Here is a 26,571-nt window from a genome sequence, read left to right on the forward strand (position 1 = left end):
AACCGCACTAAAGAAGTTTCCAACCGTCGGGTCACAGTCCTGTAGTTTGAGTGAAAACTACAAAAAATTGCTTTACGGCAGACCTACAATCCAATCAGAGCCAGCTATGCTGCAGTATTTACGACAGTGGTAATGGACAATTACGCTTTTAACCTGCAAAGAGCAAAAACTCTTTAGTGTTGCTTTAATACGGTTTCTCCGATATCATAGATGCAAAACAAGAAAATCAAAACAAAAATAATTAACCTGATTAAACAAACAAACAAACCTTTAAAACAGTAAAACACACTAATTTGTTAAAAGTAATATTACAAAAGAATTAACTAAAACTCTAAAAATTCTGTCGCTGTCTTGTATTTGTCTTTTTGGTTTGTATCTCGCTATTGTTTGCATTAGGCATGTTTCTTCACTAGGGCTGGGTTTCCCGATAACAATTGAACTTAGCACTTAAAGGAATAGTCTACTCATTTTCAATATTAAAATATGTCATTACCTTAACTAAGAATTGTTGATACATCCCTCTATCATCTGTGTGCGTGCACGTAAGCGCTGGAGAGCGCTGCGACGCTTCGATAGCATTTAGCTTAGCCCCATTCATTCAATGGTACCATTTAGAGATAAAGTTAGAAGTGACCAAACACATCAACATTTTTCCTATTTAAGACGAGTAGTTACACGAGCAAGTTTGGTGGTACAAAATAAAACGTAGCGCTTTTCTAAGGGATTTAAAAGAGGAACTATATTTTATGGCGTAATAGCACTTTTGGGAGTACTTCGACTCGCCTGAAAAGTCCGCTCCCCTTCTCACTCTCATAATGGGAGAGGGAGGGTGTTACTGCGCCGAGTCGAAGTACTCCCAAAAGTGCTATTACGCCATAAAATATTATGTTATGTTTTAGGTAACAAGACAGTGATTAAAATAATATAAGGTTGATTTTAGTGACTTACACACACAACTCAGAAAAAAAACGTAAGATGAAAAAATTTACTTTCATGCCTCCAAAACACTCTGTACAATATCTTAACCAAAACTGATGGTACAAGAAAAAGACCAAAAGCACAGATTGCTCGGCCCTGTAAACATATGTAAAGTAGTAGTGTTAAAATGAACCCTGCATTAGTTTGTTAGCGTGTGCCCCGCTCACCTCAAGAACTAAACTGTTATTCATTTTCAAATACATCACATTTACATTCAGCCACTTAGAGTATTGGTTCACTTTATAAGACAAATGTGGCAAAGATTTTAAAATGTTAAAATACTGTTACACAAAGATCCTGTAGAATATTGGTTTAACATATATTCATAGATGTGAGTGTACTGTCTAAGAATCAATACGGGGCGGGGACTAGGAGAACGGAGTGTGCGGAAACCTAAGGAAGTACACATTAAACAAGTTCATCACAAAGAGCTTACACGACTCCTAATTTTATTGTGCACATCTACAGATCCTTTATTTATTCTAATTACCAAACAAAAACTGGTATTTTGGTGAAAACTAAAAAAAACAAAAAGATCATCTCAATAATAACTTGGCACCTCGGTATAAAAGCTAAATATTTAGCTAACTTTATGTTAATTTAAAGAGTCACAAGCAGTGGGTTTGAGCAGTTGTTTTTAATAAAAAAAATTTGTTATGATCGTCAAAATTGTTGATCAGAAATGAATGAATACATAATTTACATTTAAGTTAGTTTGACAGTATTAGCATAAAAACAAGACAATTTAAGTGGTTCTGCTTTTATTAAATCACAAATTACTAAATGACTGAAAATGCAGCGAACACACTCTCGCTGATGCAGCGATTTTTTGAAAGTAAAAGTTTTTCTCTTGATTGCGGCAGGCAAACCATGCGATCTGGCGTCTTTTCATCAGCTCCTCCACCGGCTTGCGGCTTCCCTTGTTGTTTTTTCCAAGAATGAAAGCCGAAAAAACGTATTCCGTTGTTCAGTTTCCTCCCTAAACGATCGTGTGACCTGCTATGGCAGTTCTTGATCGAGCAGTACTGACCAAACATATAGACGTTTATTAAAATCTCGACAGAAAATCCAAACACAACCTCCAACACACAAACTCAAATATAGCGGAATAGGATGAGATCCTGCAAATATGGCGGAGTACCCATAATGCAACACGGCGTGACGTCAACTCCACATTCCCTATTGGATGTTGCGGTACTGCATGATGTAAGCGGTACGATCCTACATAAGCAGGTTCAAGCTCACCATGCCCTTGTTACGATCTCACCACACTAGGGGTGGCACGGTTCACAAAACCCTCGGTTCGGTTCGTATCATGGTTTTATGGCCACGGTTCTCAGTTCAGTACGGTTCTTCTTGTTATTTTTATTTTTTTATTTTTTAACACTCTAGAAATGTATTATTAATGTATATCTTATTAGTGTATTAATTAGCCATATTTTAAGATACAGTATTAAAAAGTTATATCATGTAATCATACACAAACTGAATTCCAGGCGAGATTTTGATACAGCAAGAGGGAAGACATTGATGATTTCAACATGCTTTTTATTTATTTGGCAAAAAAGAGAATGTGTATTGCAATCATGAACTTTATGCAAACATTTGCAAACATGAACTTTATGTGCATTTTTAGCACACAAAGATAACTTGCATTTATCAAACTGCAAACTTCAGTGTAGCTTTAAGATTTATCACTGAGAGGCTGCGTAAATACTGCAGAGAGTATATGTGGATGAGAGAGAAACCTAACGTTTACATCTGTAATATTTAAATCCGTCTCTTTTGTCCACTTTTGACCTGATTACTTTGAGGGGCAATTTATGAAATAAGATCGCGCAACTTTCACACGGTAGCAAAATGAAACTACGCGGAAATCAGCCGCTTTAGTTTTTATTAATGAAAGGCTAAAAATAGCGCTGTTCACCGTGTGTTTGTGGCAGAAGTCAGAAAAGACGTAAAACAATTGTGTTCAGTACCTCAGATTAGATAAATGGGCGGAGAGAAGGCTGTCGTGTGTGGCTGTTCGAACACATTCAGCCCATAGACTACAGTTCTATCTATTGTTTTATTTCCGCTGTCATCATAGGTAACATGAAATAAAAAATGTTCACCAAACTTATACGACGCTGGCGCATCCTCCAACTCCGGGCAGACTTCCTTCCCACTTGCCTTTTGCTACAGGTAACATGACCTGCAGCACTCCATCCACACCAGTCACCTCTTCTTTCGCGCGATTCGCTAAAGGGAAACACGCTATCTGAGGTCACATACAGGGCACGAGGCTACATACATTGCGCATGCCATGAACCGTCGAACCGTGCGACACACACACGCTCCGAACCGAGACAAGCGACCCGAACGGTTCGTTTTTTATCATGAACCGTGCCACCCCTACACCACACACACTTGGTACGAGCTCGGTTCGTCCCCTCTATTACTATTGGGGTCTGCCCACTTTTTTTTTGCATTTTTAAAATATTGCCAGTGGGTGGAGTCAGGCTCTGACCAGGGGTTTAGTTGCGCTCTAAGTGAATAAATAAATTTTAGTGAAGGTGAGTAATAATGATTGTTCATATTTACAATCCATTTCATTGACACACACATCTAGGTTGCTTTGACCCCGCACAGATTCAATACTTTGACATGTATGAGATTTTGTTTCTGACTGTGTTAATGCCAATACGCTGCAGATCTCAGAAGTAAATGGATTGGCTTGTAACTGCCATGGTTTTGCATTGGTATCAGTGCACAATGGATTTTTTTTTACCATTGTTACACACAGGGCTCCCGCGGGGTCTTAAAAAGTCTTAAAAAGTCTAAAATTCAGAATGTTAAATTTAAGGCCTTAAAAAGTCTTAAAAACACCCAGATTTTTATCTCAGGTCTTAAATTTAATTTACCCAAGTCTTAAATTTCTTACCTCTTTTCATTCCCAAAAAGCGTTGTCCGCAGAAAATAAAATAGTAATTTAAAACCCTGAAGAAGTAACTTAATCAGTGGCGGAGGCAGAAAGTGTATGATGGTGGGTCTCTAAAAAAAAACGTTCCGCCCTTTGTCATAATCCACGCAAATCGTGCCTTAAGCTATATTTCAGGTGTTGTGATCTGACTGTTTACTGTGGGTTTGGCGAGAAACAATCCTTAAACTAGTTCTGTATAAGCAAAAATCTTTTTCGGGGTAATTTATAAGCCTGTGGCTTACCTGAGCATTTGCCAGGTTCTGAAACATAGAGGACACAGACGCGAACAAAAATCAATGCTGCTTTATTGAAAATCAACTTAAACAGTCGGGCCGTCGAGTCACGAGCCACCAACAGCGTGTCAACTTTAGTGTTACACAGTTTTATATTTTAGACTTTAATATTGCTCTTTGCTGCGATGCACTTGAACCTAACACGTTTTCCCTTCAGCTCTGCACAAACATCAGCGATTGACAGACGGGAAGCAAGAAAGTACCGTAATAAACCATATATTTCAAAAAAGTGCAATTGTCTTTTAGGAACAATTCAAACGTTTTGATTGCGCAAATGCTTCAGGAGTTACGGTTAAATGAACCGCGGTAGATCAGAGCCCTTTCGCATAGGCAGGCTGCTGCATACGGCATCGCCTGGTTTATTTAAGTTAACTGAGCATTACATTCGCAAGTCATAAGCATATTACAACAATTAACGATTAACTAAGAATAATAATCAATATTTTAAAGTTAATTTCAAAGTTAATATTCTGAAATAAGATCATTTCTGAAATAAGAAATGCGACCCTTCGGAGGCTACAGCCTTCGGATTGAGAAACGGTTTTAGTGGATAACGTTAGCAGCACATATCAAACAGCCTTTTAATGGTACATTTCATTTTCTTAATGCAGATTCATCCGTTATTGTGTAATTAGAGAGGCTATTAAACCTGATGGCAGTATAGTGCATATTTATGCATAAAACGTATGGGTGGAGTGTTTTTTTGGCTCTGTGATTCTGTATTCAATTAAATGCAATACATTAATTTATTAAAAACTTGTATTAATAAAATGCATATATTAATGCTGGTAGGGATTAATAAGAATGGAAAGTGATCTTTTGTTCTTTGTATATTTATAAACAGGCACAAGATATATACACAGCACACAGTCAGTTGTACATTAAACATTATGGGGTTGTTTCCCGGGCAGGGATTAGCTTAAACCAGGACTAGGTCTTAGTTTAATTATGACATATATAACTAGTTTGAATAAACATGCCTTACTAAAACCATTACTTGTGTGCATTTTGATGTATTTTAAGATATGTCAGTGCAAATTGTTTTCAAGTTTGGAAAGCTCTTATCCCTGTCTGGGAAACCTCCCCTATAAGCTTACGTACCACAGAGTGTGATGCATTTTAAAGCTTTAAAGTTGTATGAGGCAGTGTAAAACTAGGCACAAACCAGCAGCTGACCATACTAACTGATCTAATATTAGTGAATTTTATTTGTCAAAAAACATTGTTGATAGAATTTTATAAAAATACTACTTACACATTTTAGTGTGATGTATAAATATTGTAAATCAATGCATTTCTTGACTATTAATTAAGAAAAATCACAGTTCTTTGCCTCTAACTCAATGTATATCAATGGCTCACTATGAGCCATTTTTGGGCTTCCATTGTCAGAAGTCTCTTCCTAAAGGGCTATGGGTAAAATTTGTCGGCGCCAACACTCGCGGTCTAATAGAGTTAAGCATAATGTATTTCCATGTATTTTGATTATCTGTTTTAAAACTGCGTTCATTTTATATTTTTCTATAACTGAATCAATAAAAATAGAACGTTTTAAGAATTTCTGAGATCATTTGAATGCTTCTAGTAATGTGTCGTGTTGGTCTTAAATTTTACTCATAATGGTCTTAAAAGGTCTTAAAAAGGTCTTAAATTTAACTTGCTGAAACCTGCAAGAACCCTGTACACAATAGAAAGAACTAAGGTTACGTAATGCATGTTTGTGAGTGGGTGATCAGAGCAAGAGTGATCATGTATTTTTAGTAGGGATGCACGATATATCACCCGACATATCGTTATTGGTCGATAACTGCTTATTTTTTAATATTATCGGTTATCGGTCTGATAGCAAAATTAGGCCAATAAATGAAAGCCGATAAATGATAGATTATTTTGGTTTGTTGAACCACTTCACTTGCTCATTGCTGGCCATGAGGAGTTTTGATTGGTGCTTTCTGTGACATAGCACGAAGATGACACGTGTTGTGGGCTTAAGAAGAGTATGCTAGTCTAGCGCAAAGACAAGATGTCCGCGGTCTGGGAGTTTTTTATTGTGAAATTATTATTAATATTTATCGGCCTATATATGTTATCGGCCCCCAAATATAGAGTTATCGGTATCGGCCAAAATTTCCATATCGGTGCATCCCTAATTGTTTGTTTAGTTGTTGTGGCTGAATTGGTATAGCATTGCGTTAGCTGTTATGTGGTCAGTCCTCAGGGAACATATCCACTGATAAAATCCATGCCTTGAAATGCAGTCTAAGTCACTTTGGATAAATCGTCTACTAAATCAAGGTTAATTGTTTATTTTATCGCATCTTGTAAAATTACCTATAACCAAAAATCTTATAACCTGTTTTCTTCTGTATGGAAAGCCAAATGCAGCAAAATAGAAACAAAACTGAAATAGTCGTACAGCCCAGCATATGAGTCCAGAGGACATCACTAAATTCATATACGATCATACAAGTGTGTGCAGTGCATATTCAATAGGTTGATGCAGTGGCGGTCGGTGACTTCTCTTATGAAGGGCTTAAATTCAAAATATGTGTTCAAAGTGTCATGTGTGTGGATCGTCATGTCAAAATGTGTGTTTGGTGCGTCATGTGAATCTACGTGCATCATGCGTCATGTGAATCTATGTGCATCATGACAAAATATGTTCCCGCTGCACACACGTCAAAAGAATTTTGATAATAGAGACGCTCATGTTCACAACATACTCGCAAGACTCACTAACTTTACCACCAAAGCCTGGTTCGTTTGACTAGTGTCAAAAGGAGAGACATCAATTGCGCGACCACTCACCTTCATCCGCCTTCTTAAACCTTCTGATGCAGAGTTACATGAATGTCTTAGCTGCACACGTGACAGACCAACAAAGTAATATGATGGCATGTGAGAGGGCTGTGTGTCATTGCGCACCAAATGACTCCGAATAAAAACACAGACTTAACATTACGATGGGTTCCAGTGTTAAAGGATTAGTCCATTTTCTTAAAAAAAATCCAGGTAATTTACTCACCACCATGTCATCCAAAATATTGATGTCTTTCTTTGTTCAGTCGAGAAAAAATTATGTTTTTTAAATGAAAACATTCCAGGATTTTTCTCATTTTAATGGACTTTAATGGACCCCAACACTTAATACTTAACAGTTTTAATGCAGTTTAAATTTGCAGTTTCAAAGGACTCTAAATGATTCCAAACGAGGCATAAGGGTCTTATCTAGCGAAACTATTCTCATTTTTGACAAGAAAAATAAAAAATATGCACTTTTAAACCACAACTTCTCATCTATCTCCGATCCTGTGACGCGCCAGCGGACCCCACGCAAGTGCGTAATGCCGTGGAAAGGTCACGTGTTGCATATATGAAATGCACATTTGTGGACCATTTTAAACAATAAACTGACATGAAGACATTAATTGGTATCATTTGACATACAACAAAGTCAGAATGGTCCTCTTTCTCCACACTTGTAAACACTGGGGCGTAGTTTCGCATACGTCATCCTTGACCTCTTGACTTTATGACGCATTGCATGAGGTTGCGCTGGCGGTTCACTGGACCAGAGATAAACTCTAATTCTCAAATAAACAAAGACAGACACCAACACTCTGGATGACATGGTGGTGAGTAAATTATCTGAATTTATTTTTAAGAAAATTTACTAATCCTTTAAGAGAGCGCTTTACTTCCTGCTTTGTTTAAAACAACTGCATTCTAATGACGAAAGCGCACTCGGGCTCGGATCGATAAAAGTATGAGTGCGTGCTTCTGGGGGAGTAGGGAGGGGGACAATCACTTGGGGGCATCGTTTGGATAATGTGAGTGCACCTTGAAGGTTAGTAAAAAAGTTAAACAAAGATTTTTACAACCAAAGAAATCAAAAACCCATGACAAAGAAAGTGAGGTTTTTATATGAGAGACCACTGACGGACTTGTTCAACCTTCAAATTATACAGCAATCATTAGAAACACACTTCAAAATGTACAGTACTGGATGTTTAGTGTTACATCACTCTTTACTTCTTTGACCTCAAAAGATCGGTCTCACTAAATGTATCTCTTAACATTCCAGCTTCCTCCCTTTGCTTCCTGTTTGGAAACAACAATTTCAGATGACATTCATCCATGTAATCACTTTCTCTGGAAATCACACATGATAGTTCTGAGAACACGGCTTCAGATGGTTTTTATCATACACAATCATCATATTATAATATTGGTTTCTTAGTGATGCCTTTGAATAAAAATAAGTAATTTATACATATACTGCATGTTTGAAAAAGAGATACTCTTAAAAATATATCTTGTTTAAATCACACAGCACTCTTATAGGGTTTTTTAAAATGAGGATAATTATTTTTCATTAATATCACAGTATGACTAGCTTAAAATGTACATTACATAATACAACCAAAGAGACAGGAAGTCAGTCCAATTTTTTGTGTTTTCTTTTATCCAGCAGTCATCAAACATGTCCTGCAGCAGAACTGACGAAAGAGTTTCTTCTCACATAATCGGTTCGATTTCACCATTTCACAGAACACTTCATCCGCTGAGAGAGAGAGAGAGAGAGAGAGAGAGAAAGAAAGAACGAAAGAAAGAAAGAAAGAAAGAAAGAAAGAAAGAAAAAAGAAAGAAAGACAGAAAGAAAGAAAGAAAGAAACAGTTACCATCTGGACAGGCAAGACTCACTCCTTTTATTAAATTTAATTTAAAAATGACTCTTAAGTCCTCATTTGTCTTTATAAACTGTCATACACATATAACTGTCAAATGTATATGAATAACGCACTTTCATTTACCAACAAACATACACACAAAATATACATATATTTAACACTGAGTAACGAGCACATTTCTGTAGTTTGATGAGATGTGTTTAAATAAACAACAAAATGTATGCCTATAAAACTGATGCCCACACTCTATTGTTGCGTTTACACCAGCCGCAGTAGAGGCAGCAAAAACGCGTAGTTGGGTGATTGAACATTTGCGTTCACTCGCTTCATTCGTGCGTGAAATTCTAGTCATTCACACGGAAATCCGCCTCATGGGAGGGGCTTCTGCGACTCTGCTGAGACTCTGCTCGCTTCCTGTAATCACGTCACTACTACAGCAAGGTCCTGATTGGTTAATGCGGCATGAAAATCTGCCAAAGTTTAAATTTTTCAACTTGCGCGTTTCCCGTGGCAACGCTCAATTTGCGAGTTCCGCGCCATAACTACCGCGTGTCAGGGGCGCAATGAACAGTTTCAAGGGGGGTATGCAAGACAGAATTTTGGGCCCTTTCCTTTAGATGATTGTATGACTTTCATACCATAATGTGTAGCTATATAAAATCACTCAGTTGAGTGCGTTTATTTAATTTTACAGGTCGCATTTGCAACTAAAAATAAACGCATGAAGCAAAAAAAAAAGATTTATTCGAAAAACGAATAGCCTACCATTTTAATCTGGAAAGGCAGAAAACATTCACGTGACTGATTTTAAATAGATCACTAAAAGAAGAATAATGCATGGAGATGCATTTCTGAATCTATGGAAATCTATGGAAGGCGCTTTGAAAGTCGCGACAGTCGAGTTTCCTGCACGGTTTTAGAAGCGAAATGTGTACAATTATGTTTAGCCTATAATAGTTCATTCTTCAGAGTTCATATTGATGATGATCTTATAGTCCATTTAAACATTTTCTTACGAACTGACTGCACACGCCCTTCGCCAGTGACAAAGAAATTGCAAAAAGCACAATCGGCAAAAGTTTTAAATATGACGTTGATTTTTAAAAGTCAAAATCATACCGCAATCAAATGTGCTGCTGATGGGCATGCAAATTTAATTTCTGTGCAATGAAGGCTGTTTTTTGAAAAGCGATTAAAGTGATATACTCCATAATATGATTTTGCACATACAACAACAACTATATCAATACAAAGATAATACTGCATGTTTTGGCATTTGGTAGTATATTGCAGTAGTTTATATTTGTAACGTAATGATGCACAGTGTTCTTTTTAATGTTGTTTTTCTTTAATATTCACAACACTTATCAACAAAACATTGATTAAAATTAAGAGACAAATTATATTAAACGAAATTCATTTGAAGCAAACTTTTAAAGCAAACAAAACTTAATTTAAACTCGAAAATTATCTCTTAAGGCCCACTCCATTTGTACCGTCATATTAGGCTTCAATTCATTACAACGCCCAATATATGCGGTTTAAAATCGAATTAAATTAAAACAAAACATTAACAACATTACAACAATATTTAAACACAAAAATTCTCAAACATAAATATAAAACAGACATTCTCTATTAGGATACATGTTAAAAACAATCTGACATAGCGCTTATAATAGCTGCACTAAGTTTACTATATTGGGCAAAAGCTCCGTTGCAAACCTGAATAAAAATGAATCACTTTCACTTTGAAAATGGTGCGCTGACACATTAAAACCAGCTCTTAGTCATTTAAAATTTAACTCAACTATGGCTTAGACAATTCTCCTATTTCATGTTTATTTAGAAAATAATATTTTTAACTACGCCTATTAAGTTATTGTCCGTCTTAGAAATGCAATAGTTGTCAGCAGTCGCTGTGCTAATATTTCCTTTATTTCCTAATATTTTACTTTGCATAGCAAACACACCAAACCGATCCCAAACCAAAATGTTGCCTATCACCCATATCCATATCCATACCCGCACAATCAAATTAAAAACCACCAGAACCGCCAAATATGTAATTGCATCTACTAGGTCATGCTAAAAGTGTCTCAATTTTACTTAACACAAAGTCATTCACAGTAGTTTTATATTAATTTACTTTACATTTTACTACAGTGTTAATAATTAAACGTGTACAATAAAAAAAAAATGGAAAAGTGATGACGGTGGGGCCCCCTAGCGTACTCATGGGCCCATATGCCTGGCATACTCTGAACCCCCCCTAACGGCGCCCCTGCCGCGTGTACGTCGCAGGATGCCTAATCCCGTCTTTGCATTGACTTAACATGTTAATCACCCGCACTTGCCGCCTCTACCGCTGCTTAAAATTTGAATTAAATAAAACATATTAAACTATACAATGCAGTGCTGTTGATTAGTAGTATTATTTTTCTAAGGTTTAATTACACAGAATTTATGATAAATACATTTATTTTATAAAATGACATTAACTGGGCCACGGCCTAGAGTTTTAGAACCACTACTCTTAAACAATTGTTTTTCAACCCAATTGCTGCGTTAACCCAGCATATTTAGAGTGAATTTGAGTGAGTTTGATTTTTTTTATTTAAAATCCATTGCTGTACACAAGAAAATGCAAAAGTATACATGTAGGAACAGTTTACATGAAATAAATATTTATTAAAAGAAAGCTTTGCCAAGATTGGTTTTCTTGTGTGTAATGCATCATGATAAAGTTTGATTATTGAATGATTCAGACGTGTCTTTTGCTTAACTCTTTCGCCGCCATTGACGAGATCTCGTCAATCAAGAGAAAACGCTTCCCTGCCAATGACGAGTATTTCCGGCTTTCCGCAATACCGCTATTATCCACCAGGTGGGGCCCTTCCTCAACTTTTTAAACCCGGAAGTATTGCCCTATGGCAAGCGGCTGCATGTCCGTGTCTGTTGTAAAGATCGCTCTGAATGGGTTCTCTATGAAAAGTCCGTCACAAAAATGGAATTATCTCTGCTTTTTGCTCAAAATGTGGCGTTTTTGCAGAAATCTACCCATATTCAAAAGCTGATTACAAAAGAACTACTGATGGTAGGATGAAACGGTTTTTTTTTGTTTGAAAGCAGAGGGTTTGTTCTTTCATTTGGTATATTGTATGTTTATATAGTTAAAGAAGAACATTTTTTGGAAGGCATTAAACTTTTGTGAAAATCATGAAAAACGCTGGCGGGCAACTTTTTTTAAAAACGCTGGCGGCGAAAGAGTTAAAGCCGCTCTAAGCGAATCTGTGTGACGTCACTTTTGTTGATGTTTGAACTGTTTTCAAACAAACGGAGCGTAGCTAACTCCTCCCCCTCCCTTCCGTGCTTTCATGAACGCGCCCAACCCCCAACCTCAAATCCTTTTTGTCATTTATTGGCTGGAACACTTTGTTATGGTTTATGTTTGTAGGTTTGGCCACTTTGTTTGTATTGCAGTTTGTGGAGGCTGGGCTGTCTACAGAGATCGCGTTTTTTTTACAGTTTGATCAGCAGACAGGCAGCAAGCAGATAGTGAGGAGATGTTTGCTGTATGTAACAAAAAATGTTTTATGGTCTAAACGCGTGAATTCGCTTTGAGCACCTTTAAAATTTGAAGTCTGAATTATCCAACTTGTGCTAATCAGGTTAATAAACACATGATGTCAGCACCACATCAAAAGTAAAAGGGGTCAGACACAAGCCGAGGCAAGAATGGATGTATACGCAGCTTTATTGGAAACATACTGCTTTATTAATGAAAAACGTACACCTGCCCCTCGGGCAATTTTCATTGGTTGATTATTCGCACACTAAGAAACTAACACACCCATTTTTAATTGTATTAGTTTTAGTTGTGTTTAGGATGTAGGAATGTTGTAAAAAACAACAACACAAAACCTTACATTTAAAGCGCATTGTGGTTGTCAAACATTTAATAACAATTTCAGTACTTTGTTTTAGGTAGACTGTCCCTTAAAATTTGCCAGAAGCCAGGCAACTACAATTTAGATGATTTGAAAATGCTAACAGGTCTTTTTTGCCTTTTTGGTACTTTCTCTCCATCTTATAACTTGAATCTTGTCCAGGTTGGTTTTTAGCCTTGTTTGTTTAGCACAGTCATGTTAACAGTTATGTTAACTAAGTTTGGAACAAAATGAAGTTTAAAATTTTTTTTATTTATACAAGAAGAGTCTGTCCTGCCAAATTTAGCTCACTGTAGTGGTCTGTTGCCATTGTGCCAGAGCGTTTTTGGAGTTTACTCACATTGTTGTCTCCCCTGAAGTCTTTCACGTATGAGCTGCATGACTTTTCACTTGTTCCTTTACGTCACTTTGTTCTGAAATCCATCTACTCATTGTGTTCTTTGACTCTCAATCATCCCCTATTCTCTTACTATCAGCTTTTATAGTTTCCAGCTGTGAGTTGTGCAAGAAACAGTTTAAGAGTATTTAAAAACCCAGTAAAAGCTTTTATAAAGAAGCATCAAATTAATGCGGCATGGATGGATCAGCATTTGTTGCAACATCGTTGTTTTTACCTTTGTAAGAACCCTATTTAATTGTTTTGTGTCTTTTACACTCTCTGAAATTTCCTCGTAATTTTTTTGGTAACAAATAACACTAAATCTTGTTTGTTTTTCTGTACTCTTTGAAAAAAAAAGAGAAAAACATTTATTCAAAAAGCATACATACATACATACATACAGTTATGTTCAAAATAATAGCAATGTACTAATAAAAGTCAATAGTGCAAAAATTTTAAAAACAGAGCTTATTTCCATATTTTGAATGTGTTATGTTTTCAATACATTTGAATCAAAGCATTAACACAATTTACAAGTCTGTCTTGTTCTTTTAAAGGGAAGCAAATAAATTGAATATTAAGCTGTTTAAAAAATAGCAGTCAATATTTTTCTCTGTAGACACTTAAAATTACAGACATTTCTTAAGATTTAACTTCACTTTAAACTATTTAATTATAAATATTTAGTTGCATAACCATTGTTGTTGATAACTGCTGTACATCTGTGTCAAATCAAGTCAACCAACTTCTGGCACCTAGAAACGGGTATTTCAACCCAGGACCCACAGTTCCTGTCAATTTTTAGGTTTTGCGTCAGAAAAATGTCACCTCACAAGTTTTCTGAAAACTGTTTTCAATGGGGTAGAGATCAGGGGATTGAGCTGGCCACTCCATAACCTCAATCCTTTTTGTCTGGAACCAAGATTTTGCCCTCTTGCTTGTGTGTTTTGGGTTGTTGTCTTGTCAAAAACCCATTTTAGGGGCATTTCCTCTTCAGGAAGGGCAACATATTCTCTTTAAGTATTCTGATGTATTCAAACTGATCCATGTTCCCTTGTATACGATAAATAGGCTCAACACGGTAGAATGAAAAACATCCCAATATCATGAGTTTTGCACCACCATGTTTAACTGTTTTTACAGTCTACTTTGCCTTGAATTCAGTACCCGGGAGTCGCCTGAGGTTCTGTTGATAACCACTTGACCCGAAAAGAAAAATTTTACTCTCATCAGGCCACAAATGTTACGCCATGTTTCTTTTGGCCAGTTAATCTGTTGATGTGATTCTGCTCATGCCTTTTTTCAACAATGGTGCTTTATGGGGGATTCTTGCAACAGCTTAGCTTCAATCAGATGACTGTCACAGTACTTACAGATCATCACATTTTAGATCATCTTTGATCTTTCTAGAGGTGATGAAAGGCTGAATCTTTGCATTCCTGACTATTCTTCAATCTGTATTAACCATAGTTGCTCATTTTCTTCCATGTGCTTTGGGTTTTTGTTGCCATTTTAAAGCATTTGAGATAATTTAAGTTGAGCATCATAATCGTTGTTGCATTTCTTTATACGTTTTCCCCTCTCAAATAAACTTTTTAAGCAAATTGCGTTGTTCCTCTGAGCAATGATGGACAGTCCATTATACTTAGAAATTCAGCAGATATATTTTATAACAATGGGTGGAACATTTGCTTCCACTCTTTCCTAATAAAGGACAAAAAGGAGGATGTTTTTTTCACAGAATGAACTCATTTTCCAAATATAGCTGCAAGCAGCAATGCCGGGGTCAAGCCGAAAAGGGCACAAAAGGATGTAAAATTGAGATTGGATAAGCAGATTGAAGAACCTAGGTAAACCTAATAATTTTAGATGAAAAAACAAAAAAGTTATCAACAAAAATAATTTAAGTTCTTGTCTACTGCAATCGTTCTTCTGTTATTGACAATCATGGAACATTAGAGCACTGAAGGACATGTGAGTGGTGTTTGCAGTGGCAAAACATGGGTCACATCATGTTATAACAAGTTTAATTAGTCAAAAGAGACCATCCCTTTGTCTTTACAATGTTCTGATGCAGAGATATAGCTTTTGCAAAAACGGTTAATAAGGTATTCTCAATGGTTGCTAGGGAGTGAATTGGCAACCACCAGTGATCATAATCAAAGCCATGAAAGGAATAATCCATGATGACTCATGGTTTTAGATGTGTTATTGCAGTAGTTTTAGGCAAAAATACCATATTTCTATCTCAAAACCACTAGGTGGCGCAATGACAAATTTGTGCATGCAACATCAGGTCATGATTGTGTTACATCTAGCTAGTTTTATGTCTATACACTTTAGTTTAGTGAAGAAACAGTTGTATGACCATAAGGCTGGCTTGTTATCAAATGTTTTGTTTAATTATAAGGCCATCTAGTGGTGCAAGCATACAATTTTTTTTGTGTAGCCTCAGAATGTGCTCATGCATCAGCATATCAAATCTGGTGAAAAAATATATTTTCGTTACGAAGTTACAACCATTTATGTGTAAAATACACAAAATTTGAAGGAAATTTTTAGTTTTTTGCAATTTTCGGCCATTTCTGATGAAAATTTTAATATAACGCCAATAGAACTTTTTGTTCAGAAGGTAAGGTTAGTTCCCTTTCAGTCGGTCACTACGACGTCACGTCGTGACCGACGAATTGGGAACCGCTCCGCGGTGGCAAATCTACTTCGAGAAGCTATTAAAAAGGCCAATGAAATTGGCATGCAGATTATTTGCACCTGCTGCGCTGCCCAGCCGCGCGGGTATATAATGAGAGGCAGGTGCAGTAATCAAATCAGCTTTTCGCTTCGAAGCCGGCAGCATTCTGCTCTTGAGAAGCAATCCTTTCTGGGACCTCTGTGTGTGTCGAAGTTGGTAGGACAGACAGCACCTCAGCGGAGACTCGCATTTTGTTCCACCTCTTTAATTTCTATCTTTTGATTTTATTTGAGTGTGTCGTTGCCTCTCCCCTGCGTGCTTCATCAACTCACGCATTACATCTAAAGAGTGAATTCCCTAAAAGAGCAACACGAGCTTGAACTTGTGCCTTTGTAAAGGCAGCCGTTCTCTCGTGTCACAGGTCGGGTGGCGTCCTTTTCAGGATGACATTCCGACCGTGTGCATCGTCCGGATGCGGACTGTATATGAATCCTCGTGACGGCCACGATCGTTGCCTCTCATGCTTGGGGCTTGAGCATGCGGAGGCAGCGCTTCGCGACAGTACATGTCAGGTTTGTCTGAACATGACTGTGGTGGATCTGCGCAGTCGGGTGGCGTACCTCCGGGACCGCCGCCCCCCTTCCAAGCCATCCGGCGCTAAGAAGGTGGCCGTGATGCTTGCGAAGGACGACTTGCGCATCACGGTGCTGAATAAGTCCACCGACGGTGGCAGTGAAGTTCAGCACCCTGATCCACAGCCGGAGGTGCCAATGGAAACCGGGAGCGCGTGTTCTACGTTGCCCTCGGGGACCGCTGGCACCACACGGGATTCTGTCTCGTCAGCAGCATCGGAGGGGGGGCCGTCTCTCTCGGACGTTGAGTCTGACCCTCTGCCTCCTTCGGGACAGTTAGGGGGCACTGCGCTCGACCCCGAGATGACGGCCATGCTCGCTCGGGCGGCGGGTACGGTCGGAGTGGAGTGGCGTCAACCATCTCCACCCGAGCCATCCCGCCTAGATGATTGGTACTTCGGGTCTGCTAGAACAGAGCAGACCCAGCCACCAGTGCCTTTCTTTCCCGAGGTTCATGAGGAACTGACACGGTCGTGGAAAAATCCTTTTTCCTCCCGGAAGCGGCCATATCAGCCCTCACCCCTCACCACCCTCGACGGCGGGGCCGCTAGAGGGTACACCGATCTCCCCCCGGTTGAGCGTCCCGTCGCGATGCAACTGTGTCCGGCCGGGTCCTCTTCCCATTGGCGAGATCGGCCGACCCTCCCCTCGCGGGCATGTAGGTACTCCTCTGCACTAACAGGATGTGCCTACCGTGCTTGTGGGGAAGCGGCCTCTGCCATCCATGCCATGGCATTACTTCAGGTACACCAGGCTAAGGCACTGCGTGACCTGGACGAGGGTGGTCACGATTCGGCCGCATTTAAAGAGCTCCGTGCGGCTACTGACTTGGCGCTTAGAGCCACTAAGGTCACCGCACGGGCGGTCGGACGTGCGATGTCCACTTTGGTGGTCCAGGACCGCCATCTCTGGCTGTGCCTGGCCGACATGCGGGAGCAGGACCGTATTAAGCTCCTAGATGCTCCGGTGTCCCAGGCCGGCCTGTTCGGCGAGAGGGTGGAAAACTTTGCACAGGCGGTTTCCACCGCTCAGAAACAGACTGAGGCCATTGCAAAGATCCTGCCGCGTCGGAAACGTCCATCTGCCCCTTCGACGTCGGCACCTCAGTCTGCCTCTCGCCGAGGGCGTCCTGCGGCGGCCGCCCCCGTTCCTCCTCGGGGCACTTCTTCTAGGAAGCGAGGAACCGGCCGCCAGCAGCCCGCCCCGCCCGCTCAGCAGCCTGCCAAAAGAGGTGGTAAACGTAAGGCTAAACGACCCTGAGACGGGCGACCTGGAGATGGGGGGGATCGCTCTACGGGAGATGGTGAAGGCACCACTCCCCCCACCGGAGGAGGGCCGGGTGGGGAATCCTTGGTTTCAGTTTTTTTTCTGTTCCGCCGGCTTTTCAGCCGGCACCCACAAAACCACAAAAAGAGCGAATTCCTCTTCCTTCTCCAGGTCTTCAGAGGAGCGTGAGAGCTACGGACGGGCACAAAGCCCTATGTCCTCCTCCTCCTCTTTCGCCACCGGGTGTGTCACGACGGGTGAGTCTTCTACATCAAGATCTCCCCAGCGCTGCCCCCCATCAGGGGAAAAAGGTGAGTGGCACACCTCACAACACCTCCGTTGCTGTTATCACAGAGAGCGCAGCAACCGTTACATCCGCTCCCCTCGCCGCGGGTACTCCGATCGTGCCGTTAATTCCCCTCGCTCGGTATCTGGGGGCGTGGGAAGCGCTTCCCAGCCCGTCGAGATGGCTTTTACGCACGATTCGTCTCGGCTACGCGATTCAATTCGCCCGGCGCCCTCCCAAATTTGCGGGCATTCGGTTTACTACGGTGAAATACGCCGACGCGCATGTTCTCCGTGCCGAGATCGCTGTTCTTTTGGCGAAAGATGCGATCGAACCGATCCCTCCAGCCGAGATGAAATCTGGGTATTACAGCCCTTATTTCATTGTACCCAAGAAAAGCGGCGGGTTGCGACCGATCCTGGACCTGCGTTTACTGAATCGAGCGCTTCACAAGTTGCCATTCAAAATGCTGACGCACAAGAGCATATTTCAATGCATTCGTCCAAACGATTGGTTCGCAGCCATCGATCTGAAGGACGCGTACTTTCATGTCTCGATACTTCCTCGACACAGGCCGTTTCTCCGCTTCGCGTTCGAGGGGCGGGCATATCAGTACAAAGTCTTACCGTTCGGGCTTTCTCTCTCTCCCCGTGTTTTCACGAAAGTAGTCGAGGGGGCATTAAAACCCCTGAGAGAGAACGGTGTGCGCATTCTAGCGTATCTCGACGATTGGTTAATAATAGCCCAGTCCCGTCAGATGCTTTGCGATCACACGGACCGTGTGTTAAAACACCTCGCCCGTCTCGGTCTTCAGGTCAACTGGGAAAAGAGCAAACTTTGCCCCACGCAGAGGATCTCTTTTCTCGGTATGGAACTGGATTCGGTCAATTTAACCGCACGTCTAACAGAAGCGCGTGTGCAATCCATTCTGACTTGTCTAAATTCATTCAATGGCAAGAGCGCGGTCCCTCTGAAACAATTTCAGAAGCTCCTGGGTCATATGGCGGCAGCAGCGGCCGTGACACCGCTCGGGCTGCTCCATATGAGACCGCTTCAGCGTTGGCTTCACGACCGAATCCCGAGGAGAGCGTGGCTCACCGGCGCGCACCGCGTAACGATCACACCGACGTGCCGTCTCCATTTCACTCCGTGGTTAGACCCGTCATTCCTCAGAGCAGGGGTATCATTAAAACAGGTCTCCAGGCATGCCATTGTGTACACGGATGCCTCCAACACGGGATGGGGAGCCACGTACGACGGGCCTGCAGTTTCGGGTGTCTGGACGACATTCCAGAGACGCTGGCATATAAATTGCCTCGAGTTGTTGGCTGTGCATCTCGCTCTCATTCGTTTCAGCAACGAGCTTTGAGACAAGGATGTATTAATTCGCACCGACAACATTGCGACTGTTGCGTATATCAATCGCCAAGGCGGTTTGCGCTCTCGTCACCTGTCGCATCTCGCCCGTCATCTCCTCCTTTGGAGTCAGAAGAATCTGAGGTCTCTTCGTGCCATTCACATCCCAGGGTCGCTCAATACAGCGGCAGATGCGCTCTCACGAGCGGCGCGTCCTGGCGAATGGCGGCTCCACCCCCAGACGGTTCAGCTAATTTGGAAACGTTTCGGCAAAGCACAGGTAGATCTGTTTGCCTCCCCAGAAACGACACATTGTCGCCTGTTCTATTCACTGAACGAGGGAACTCTCGGGGTGGATGCACTGGCACACAGCTGGCCGCGGGGTTTACGCAAATACGCCTTCCCCCCAGTGAGCCTCATTGCGCAAACACTGTGCAAAGTCAGGGAGGACGAGGAGCGCATTCTCTTAGTCGCGCCGTATTGGGCAACCAGGAATTGGTTTCCAGAACTCGCGCTCCTCGCGACAGCCCCTCCCTGGAAGATTCCCCTGAAGAAGGACCTTCTTTCTCAAGAAGGGGGCACATTATGGCACTTACGGAGGTTCTAAATGATTTACCGCAAGCGGTATCTAATACTATTTTTGCGGCGCGAGCGCAGTCTACTAGACAGGCTTATAAGCTTAAATGGAACCTGTTCGTTGTTTGGTGTGCTTCACAGTCAGAGGACCCCCGAGAATGCTCTATTAGAGTCGTGCTTTCGTATCTTCAGCATCGTCTGGAGAAGAGGCTGTCACCTTCTACCATTAAAGTAGATATCGCGGCAATATCCGCGCACCACTCGCCGATAAACGGTAAATCTGTGGGTCAGCACGATCTAGTTATTAAATTCCTAAGAGGTGCACGAAGGCTGAATCCTTCTCGCCCACCCTCTATTCCTCCGTGGGACTTGTCCATGGTGCTGAAAACACTCCAGCTTGCCCCATTCGAGCCTCTGCATTCTGTGAGTATCAAATTTCTCACAATGAAAACTTTAACTCTTCTTGCACTGGCTTCGGTTAAACGGATAGGGGATCTTCATGCATTCTCGGTCAACGATTCGTGCCTTCAGTTCGGGCCCGCTAATATCAGTGTAACATTGAGACCCAGGCCCGGCTACGTGCCCAAAGTTCCCACCACTCCTTTTAAGGATCAAGTGGTGAACTTACAAGCTCTGCCCCAGGAGGAAGCAGACCCAGCCATGGCTTTGTTATGCCCTGTGCGCGCTTTGCGTGTATATGTGGACCGAACTCAAAGCTTTAGAACCTCAGAGCAGCTCTTTGTCTGTTACGGTGGTCAGCAGAAAGGGAAGGCTGTCACTAAGCAGAGGATGTCTCATTGGATTGTAGACACTATCGCCCTCGCGTATGAAAAGCAGGGTGTCCCTTGCCCCTTTAATTTGAGAGCCCACTCTACTAGAAGTGTGGCATCATCTTGGGCATTTGCTCGTGGTTCCTCGCTAGCAGACATTTGTAGAGCGGCTGGCTGGGCGACACCTAACACGTTCACCAGATTTTACAGTGTTCGTATTGAGCCGGTATCCTCTCGTGTTCTCTCCTTAAACCGGTAGAAACACTCAGAGTCGGCTCCTGTGTCGGCTTGCAGCCTCCGTTTTGGTGCTGAACGACTGCGCCAATATGGAAGGCCATAAGGTCAAAACGTCACAAAATAAGGTTTTGCCTTTCCTCCATCGCCTTTTCAGTCGATGTTGCGGAGCATCGGCTGTCAGCCTCTCATTAGCTGTATTCCTGAAGACCTGTGTTTGGCTAGGCCCCCGTATAGCGCCCCCGTGAGGTGTCCTATGCGCGTATTTCCGTGGAGCTAATCTGCCACGTTTCCCTTGCAGAGCCCGCTCTGCTCTCTCTCTAGTATAAATATAGTTATGAGAGTCACGTCATAGACCTATGGGCTATTTTCGCCACCCATTCGTACAATCTCCTCTGGGTTGGCTCCGCAGCGTCTCCTAGTTCCGCCCAGGCTGGATTCGCTTCCCAGTTTGCCTAGTTCACTATCGTGGGTTTAGGAACAAGTAGTGACCGGCCTTCTGCTGTAAGCCCAGGTTCCGCCTCTCGTAAAGTGAAGACGGAAGGTTTTACGCAGGCACTGGAAGGGTCAGCTCCAGTGGTGCTTTAGTAGGGATTCCCAATTCGTCGGTCATGCCGTGAAGTCGTTATGACCGACTGAAAGGGAATGTCTCGGTTACGTATCTAACCCCCGTTCCCTGAAGTAAGGGAACGGAGACGTCATGTCCGTCGCCACAGTTGCTGTTCCACTGCTGAGTCGGCCGGCCCCTTTATTTTGCCGGCTTCTCAGCGAAAAAAAGCTGATTTGATTACTGCACCTGCCTCTCATTATATACCCGCGCGGCTGGGCAGCGCAGCAGGTGCAAATAATCTGCATGCCAATTTCATTGGCCTTTTTAATAGCTTCTCGAAGTAGATTTGCCACCGCGGAGCGGTTCCCAATTCGTCGGTCACGACGTGACGTCTCCGTTCCCTTCCTTCAGGGAACGAGGGTTACATACGTAACCGAGACGTTTCTTCCTATGGTGTTTTCGAGTCGATCGGAAAAACGCTCGCGGAGATATTCACACGTGTTTTTTAAGCGCTATTTTGCTGCGCAGGGTTAACCGTAAGGCGAATTCTGGCATGTTTGGTATCGTTGGACTCAGCAACTATTCAGAACTCCAAAAAAACAAGTCCCGTAAAAATACGTCAATCAGAGCCAAAGTTATAGGCATGTAAAGCATAAGTCTGACCACTAGGTGGCGCTGTGACGAAACTCTGCATGCACCCGTAGTTCCTGACTGGCATCACAATTACCAAGTATCGTGTCAATAGGCTTACGTTTGCCAAAGATACAGCCTCAAATCCGTTTTTTTGCGCTCTACGTAAAATTCGTTGATGCGGTTTACGTAAACGGATTGACGAATTGACATGAATTCCATAACTTTTTGCCGTGAGGGTCTGTAGATGCTACATACCGATTTTCGTCGAATTCGGGCAAAAGCTCTAGGACGAGTTCGCAAAAGTAGGTTTTACGAATAATTCAAAATGGCGGAAAATTTTTCATGACGGAAAATGACGTCATAGGGTCCAGTCGAATCGTTTTGAGCCAAGGAATCAGAGGAAGCAAGAATTTTATTTCTAGGGCTTACGGATCAGAAGTTATAAGCAAAAACGTAAGTGCAACTTTGGACTGTTGGTGGCGCTAGCGGGTTAGACATACAGACTCCAAATTTGATATGGGGACACATTGGACTGTCCTTTATCAGTGTGCCAAATTTCATAACTTTCCTACGTACGGTTCTATGGGCTACCATAGACCGCAATAGCGGAAGAAGAAGAAGAAGAAGAAGCAGAATAATAATTATTATAAGAAAACTAACAAATACAATAGGGGTCTTCGCCCCTTCAGGGCTTGACCCCTAATTAAACTTCACACTGCTATTATTTTGATCATGCCACTTTCAATAAATGAGTCTATAACTCCGAACAAGTATTGTAAATATCATTACAAATGGGTCTATTGTTTTTCTATTACACTACTACATCTGTAAGTAAATAATTTCCAATGAAGAAATATTACTACTACGAATAAAAATGGTTTATCAGGTTGCTGATGTGGCACTGCTATTATTTAGAACATAACTGTACATATATAAAAATTTAGGTAAGGGATAATGTATACAGTAGGCAGCAGGTTATTATTTTGTGATAACAACCTGTTGCCTGTACATTATCCTGCTTATTATACGGCTATTTGCCTCATAAGTAAATATCTCAAAGAGAAAATCGCGTCCAAGACCTAGATCCGATGTTAAACTCAGATTATCATGTCATGTGTGATGCTTACAGATCAAATCTTACACCTCCTGATCTGCTCAGTATTTAGGATTTCATTTTTCTGGTATGATTACGTCAGTACTTTCACAATAGCTAATGAGAGATGAAGGTGAATGACAGACCTTTGGAAATAGCAACTGCAAAAAAATACTGTAAGTGTCTGGTAGACAGCAGAGAAACAGCTTGTTGAAGTGTGACAACACGACAACTGCCTGGATAATGTGTCTATGAAAACATATTACGAACGTTCTGTCGAAAACAAGAGCTGAGAAGAAATTTTCTTGATTTGAAACAGACCTGTTCGGAATAGTGAAAACTTGGTACAGCAGGGAAAATAAGATAACAAGTTGAGTCATAATAAATAAAGTGAAATGATACAGGGAATAAGTATTGAGCAAAATTATTTAATGCTTTGTAGAAAAGCATTTGTTGTTGATTACAGCTTCTAGACGCCTCTTGTATGGAAAGACCAGTCATCTGCATTGCTCAGGTGTGATTCTGGCCCATTTTTCCACATAAATGGTCTTCAAATCTTGATGATTCCTTGGGCCTCTTTTATGGACTTTGATTTTCAGTTCTCTTCATAGATTTTCTATGGGATTTAGGTGAGCTTATTGACTGACCACTTCATTGTTTCCTTGGCCTTGTGTTTGGGATCAGTGTCTTGCTGAAATGTCCACCCTCTTTTCATTTTCAGCTTTCTGGTAGATGGCAGCAGATTTTTATCCAGAATGTCCCGGTACATTTCTCCATTCATCCTGCCTTCAATAATATAAAGTCTTGCTGAAAAGCAGTCCCAAACCATGATGCGTCCACCGCCAAACTTAACTGTTGATATGGTGTTCTTGGGGTGGTGGGCAGTGCCATTTCTTCTCCAAACATGGTGTGTAGAATGACTGCCAAAAAGTTCAATTTTGCTTTCATCTGACCATACTATAGTCTCCCAATAATCCACAGGCTTCTCCAAATGCTCTTTCGCAAACTTTAACCGAGCCTCAACATGCCTTTTGTTCAGCAATGGAGTTTTGCGTGGTGAGTGTGCATGGATACCATGGCGGTTCAGTGTATTCCTTATAGTTTTCTTTGAAACAACAGTACCGTATTTTCCGGACTATAAGTCGCACTTTTTTTTCATAGTTTGGCTGGTCCTGCGACTTATAGTCAGGTGTGACTTATATGTCAAAATTAATTCATACTGACTAACATGAACCAAAGGAAAACATTACTGTCTAAAGCCATGAGAGGGCGCTATATGTTGCTCCTGTAGCCTACCCCTGAAAAAAACTGTTAACTGAAACATTGACTTAAAGACAACGGAGAAAGACTTAACAAACAAAATGTCCCCCAAAAGAATAATAATTTTCTAAATAAATGCGACTTATTGTCCAGTGCGACTTATATATAGTTTTTTCCTCTTCATTATGCATTTTTTGACTGATGCGACTTATAGTCCGAAAAAAACGGTACCTGCTGATGCAAGGTCTTCCTGGCGCTGGCTGGCAACTTATAAAAAATACGGGGGGGGGGGGGTTGTTAAGAAATCCCTTTCCTTAGGAATTTTTACTCCCTCAGGGAAACCCTGCAGGATTTTCCTGCAACTGGACACTAGATTCTCCACCACTGATATAGGCCAACATTCGTTAAATGTTTTCACAAAAGAAAGTCATTGAGTTGACCTCAAGTTATTCAAAACCTCTATGACGACAAAACTCTAATTTGTAATTTCTTTAACTCTTTCCCCGCCATTGACAGAGTTATCTCGCCAATTAAGAGAAAACATTTCCCTGCCAATGGCGGTTTACTGATCAGTTTTTATGGTAATCTGTAATACCACTATTATGCTCTAGATGGCCAATTTTCCAATTTATAAAAAACTGAAGCAAAAACGAAATTTACAAATAAACTCTGTGTATGTTTTGATAATCATTCTGAATCTGATTTTTTGAAGAAACCTACACATATTTAAGAGGTTGTAAAAAGAGAACAAATAAAGTTAGGATGAAACTTTTTTCACGTTTTGTTTGTTTTAAAGCAGAGGGTCTGGTCTTTCATTTGATATATTTGTATGTTTATATGTTTATAGAAGAAAATTTTCCTGGAAGGCACAAACATTTTTGGCAGCGATTGAGTTAAGATTTGAAGAGTTAAATGTTTGAAATAAAATCCTCAAATAACCTTTGTTAATGACAGATAAGATAGACTTCTAGAGTTCTGTAATGAAGCCACCGAATCATTAAATTCCTTACAATTCCCATGGCAAAAAATAAAATGTACATTTCATATGCTGAGGGTGAGAGATTTACAGGTCAAGCCATATCCTGTGCAAGCAGTTTTACTAATGAGGTCTAATCCTATATCTAATATTCACAGTGATGGCTGCGTACAGGAACCTACCATTGTTACATGTGGCGTTCACAATGCACGTCCGGCTTACGAGGCTGTATCCATCCTTGCATTGTGTGCAACTTGTTCCAGGACCCTGACAACTTACACAGTTCTCCTCACATCTGAGAAGGAAAAGAAACCGATAAACATGGCACACAAGTATCTTCTGTTGCTGGTATACATAACATAAACAGGTGACACTTGATATTTTCAGGTATGAAGTTATTTAATGGGATATATTTTGCAGTGATGACATGTATTTGGATATGATTTTCTGTTTAAACCGTCAGGATTAAATGATATTTATATTACACATTACACTATCCAGGCATTTTGAGCAAATATCCAATTCTTTTAATGCATATAATATAAAACACAGCATACAAAACGGTCACTTTTTTTCAAAAGTACAAATATTCCATATTAAACATAACTGTTTATGAAACCATTTCTAGTTTTACAAATGCAGAAAATTAAAAATGCATCTTGATCTGACGCATAAGGCAAACAACCTTGAAACGTAAACACAGGTCGTAATAAGCTGCTGGACGGTAGAGGGTGCTTATCCCTAAAAACATAGCCTACATTGACCTATGGAGTTGTTATTTTTGGTTAATAGTCTCATCCTGAAATAAACATGAATGAAGGTATTCAGATTTTTCTGAACCATTTTCTACATTGAGCTAAACATAGAAAATAGATGAAAGATGTCTTCATGTATTTGATTTGTCTTGAACAATTCAAATAACTTATATCAATCAATAGCTTCTTTCACACAATAATTTTGGTAAATTACCAAAATACCAGGAATTCTGTAATGCAAC

The 26,571-nt window shown here is 40.8% G+C and overlaps 1 protein-coding gene across 2 annotated transcripts in view; it reads right to left on the minus strand.

Annotated features, from left to right (window-relative positions):
- Positions 1-8,133: 8,133 nt before the first annotated feature.
- The window catches only part of pcsk6 (proprotein convertase subtilisin/kexin type 6), a 123,385-nt gene continuing 104,947 nt past the window's right edge, over positions 8,134-26,571 (minus strand). For both annotated transcript variants that reach the window (XM_073859192.1, XM_073859193.1), the window contains 2 exons: positions 25,757-25,862; positions 8,134-8,797 (listed from right to left, as the gene is read on the minus strand). In XM_073859192.1, coding sequence (XP_073715293.1) covers positions 8,697-8,797; positions 25,757-25,862 — 207 coding nt within the window. In that variant the 3' untranslated portion in view covers positions 8,134-8,696. The remainder of the gene's footprint in view (positions 8,798-25,756; positions 25,863-26,571) is intronic.

Source organism: Misgurnus anguillicaudatus, chromosome 21, assembly GCF_027580225.2.
Source record: "Misgurnus anguillicaudatus chromosome 21, ASM2758022v2, whole genome shotgun sequence".
Lineage (NCBI taxonomy): Eukaryota > Metazoa > Chordata > Actinopteri > Cypriniformes > Cobitidae > Misgurnus > Misgurnus anguillicaudatus.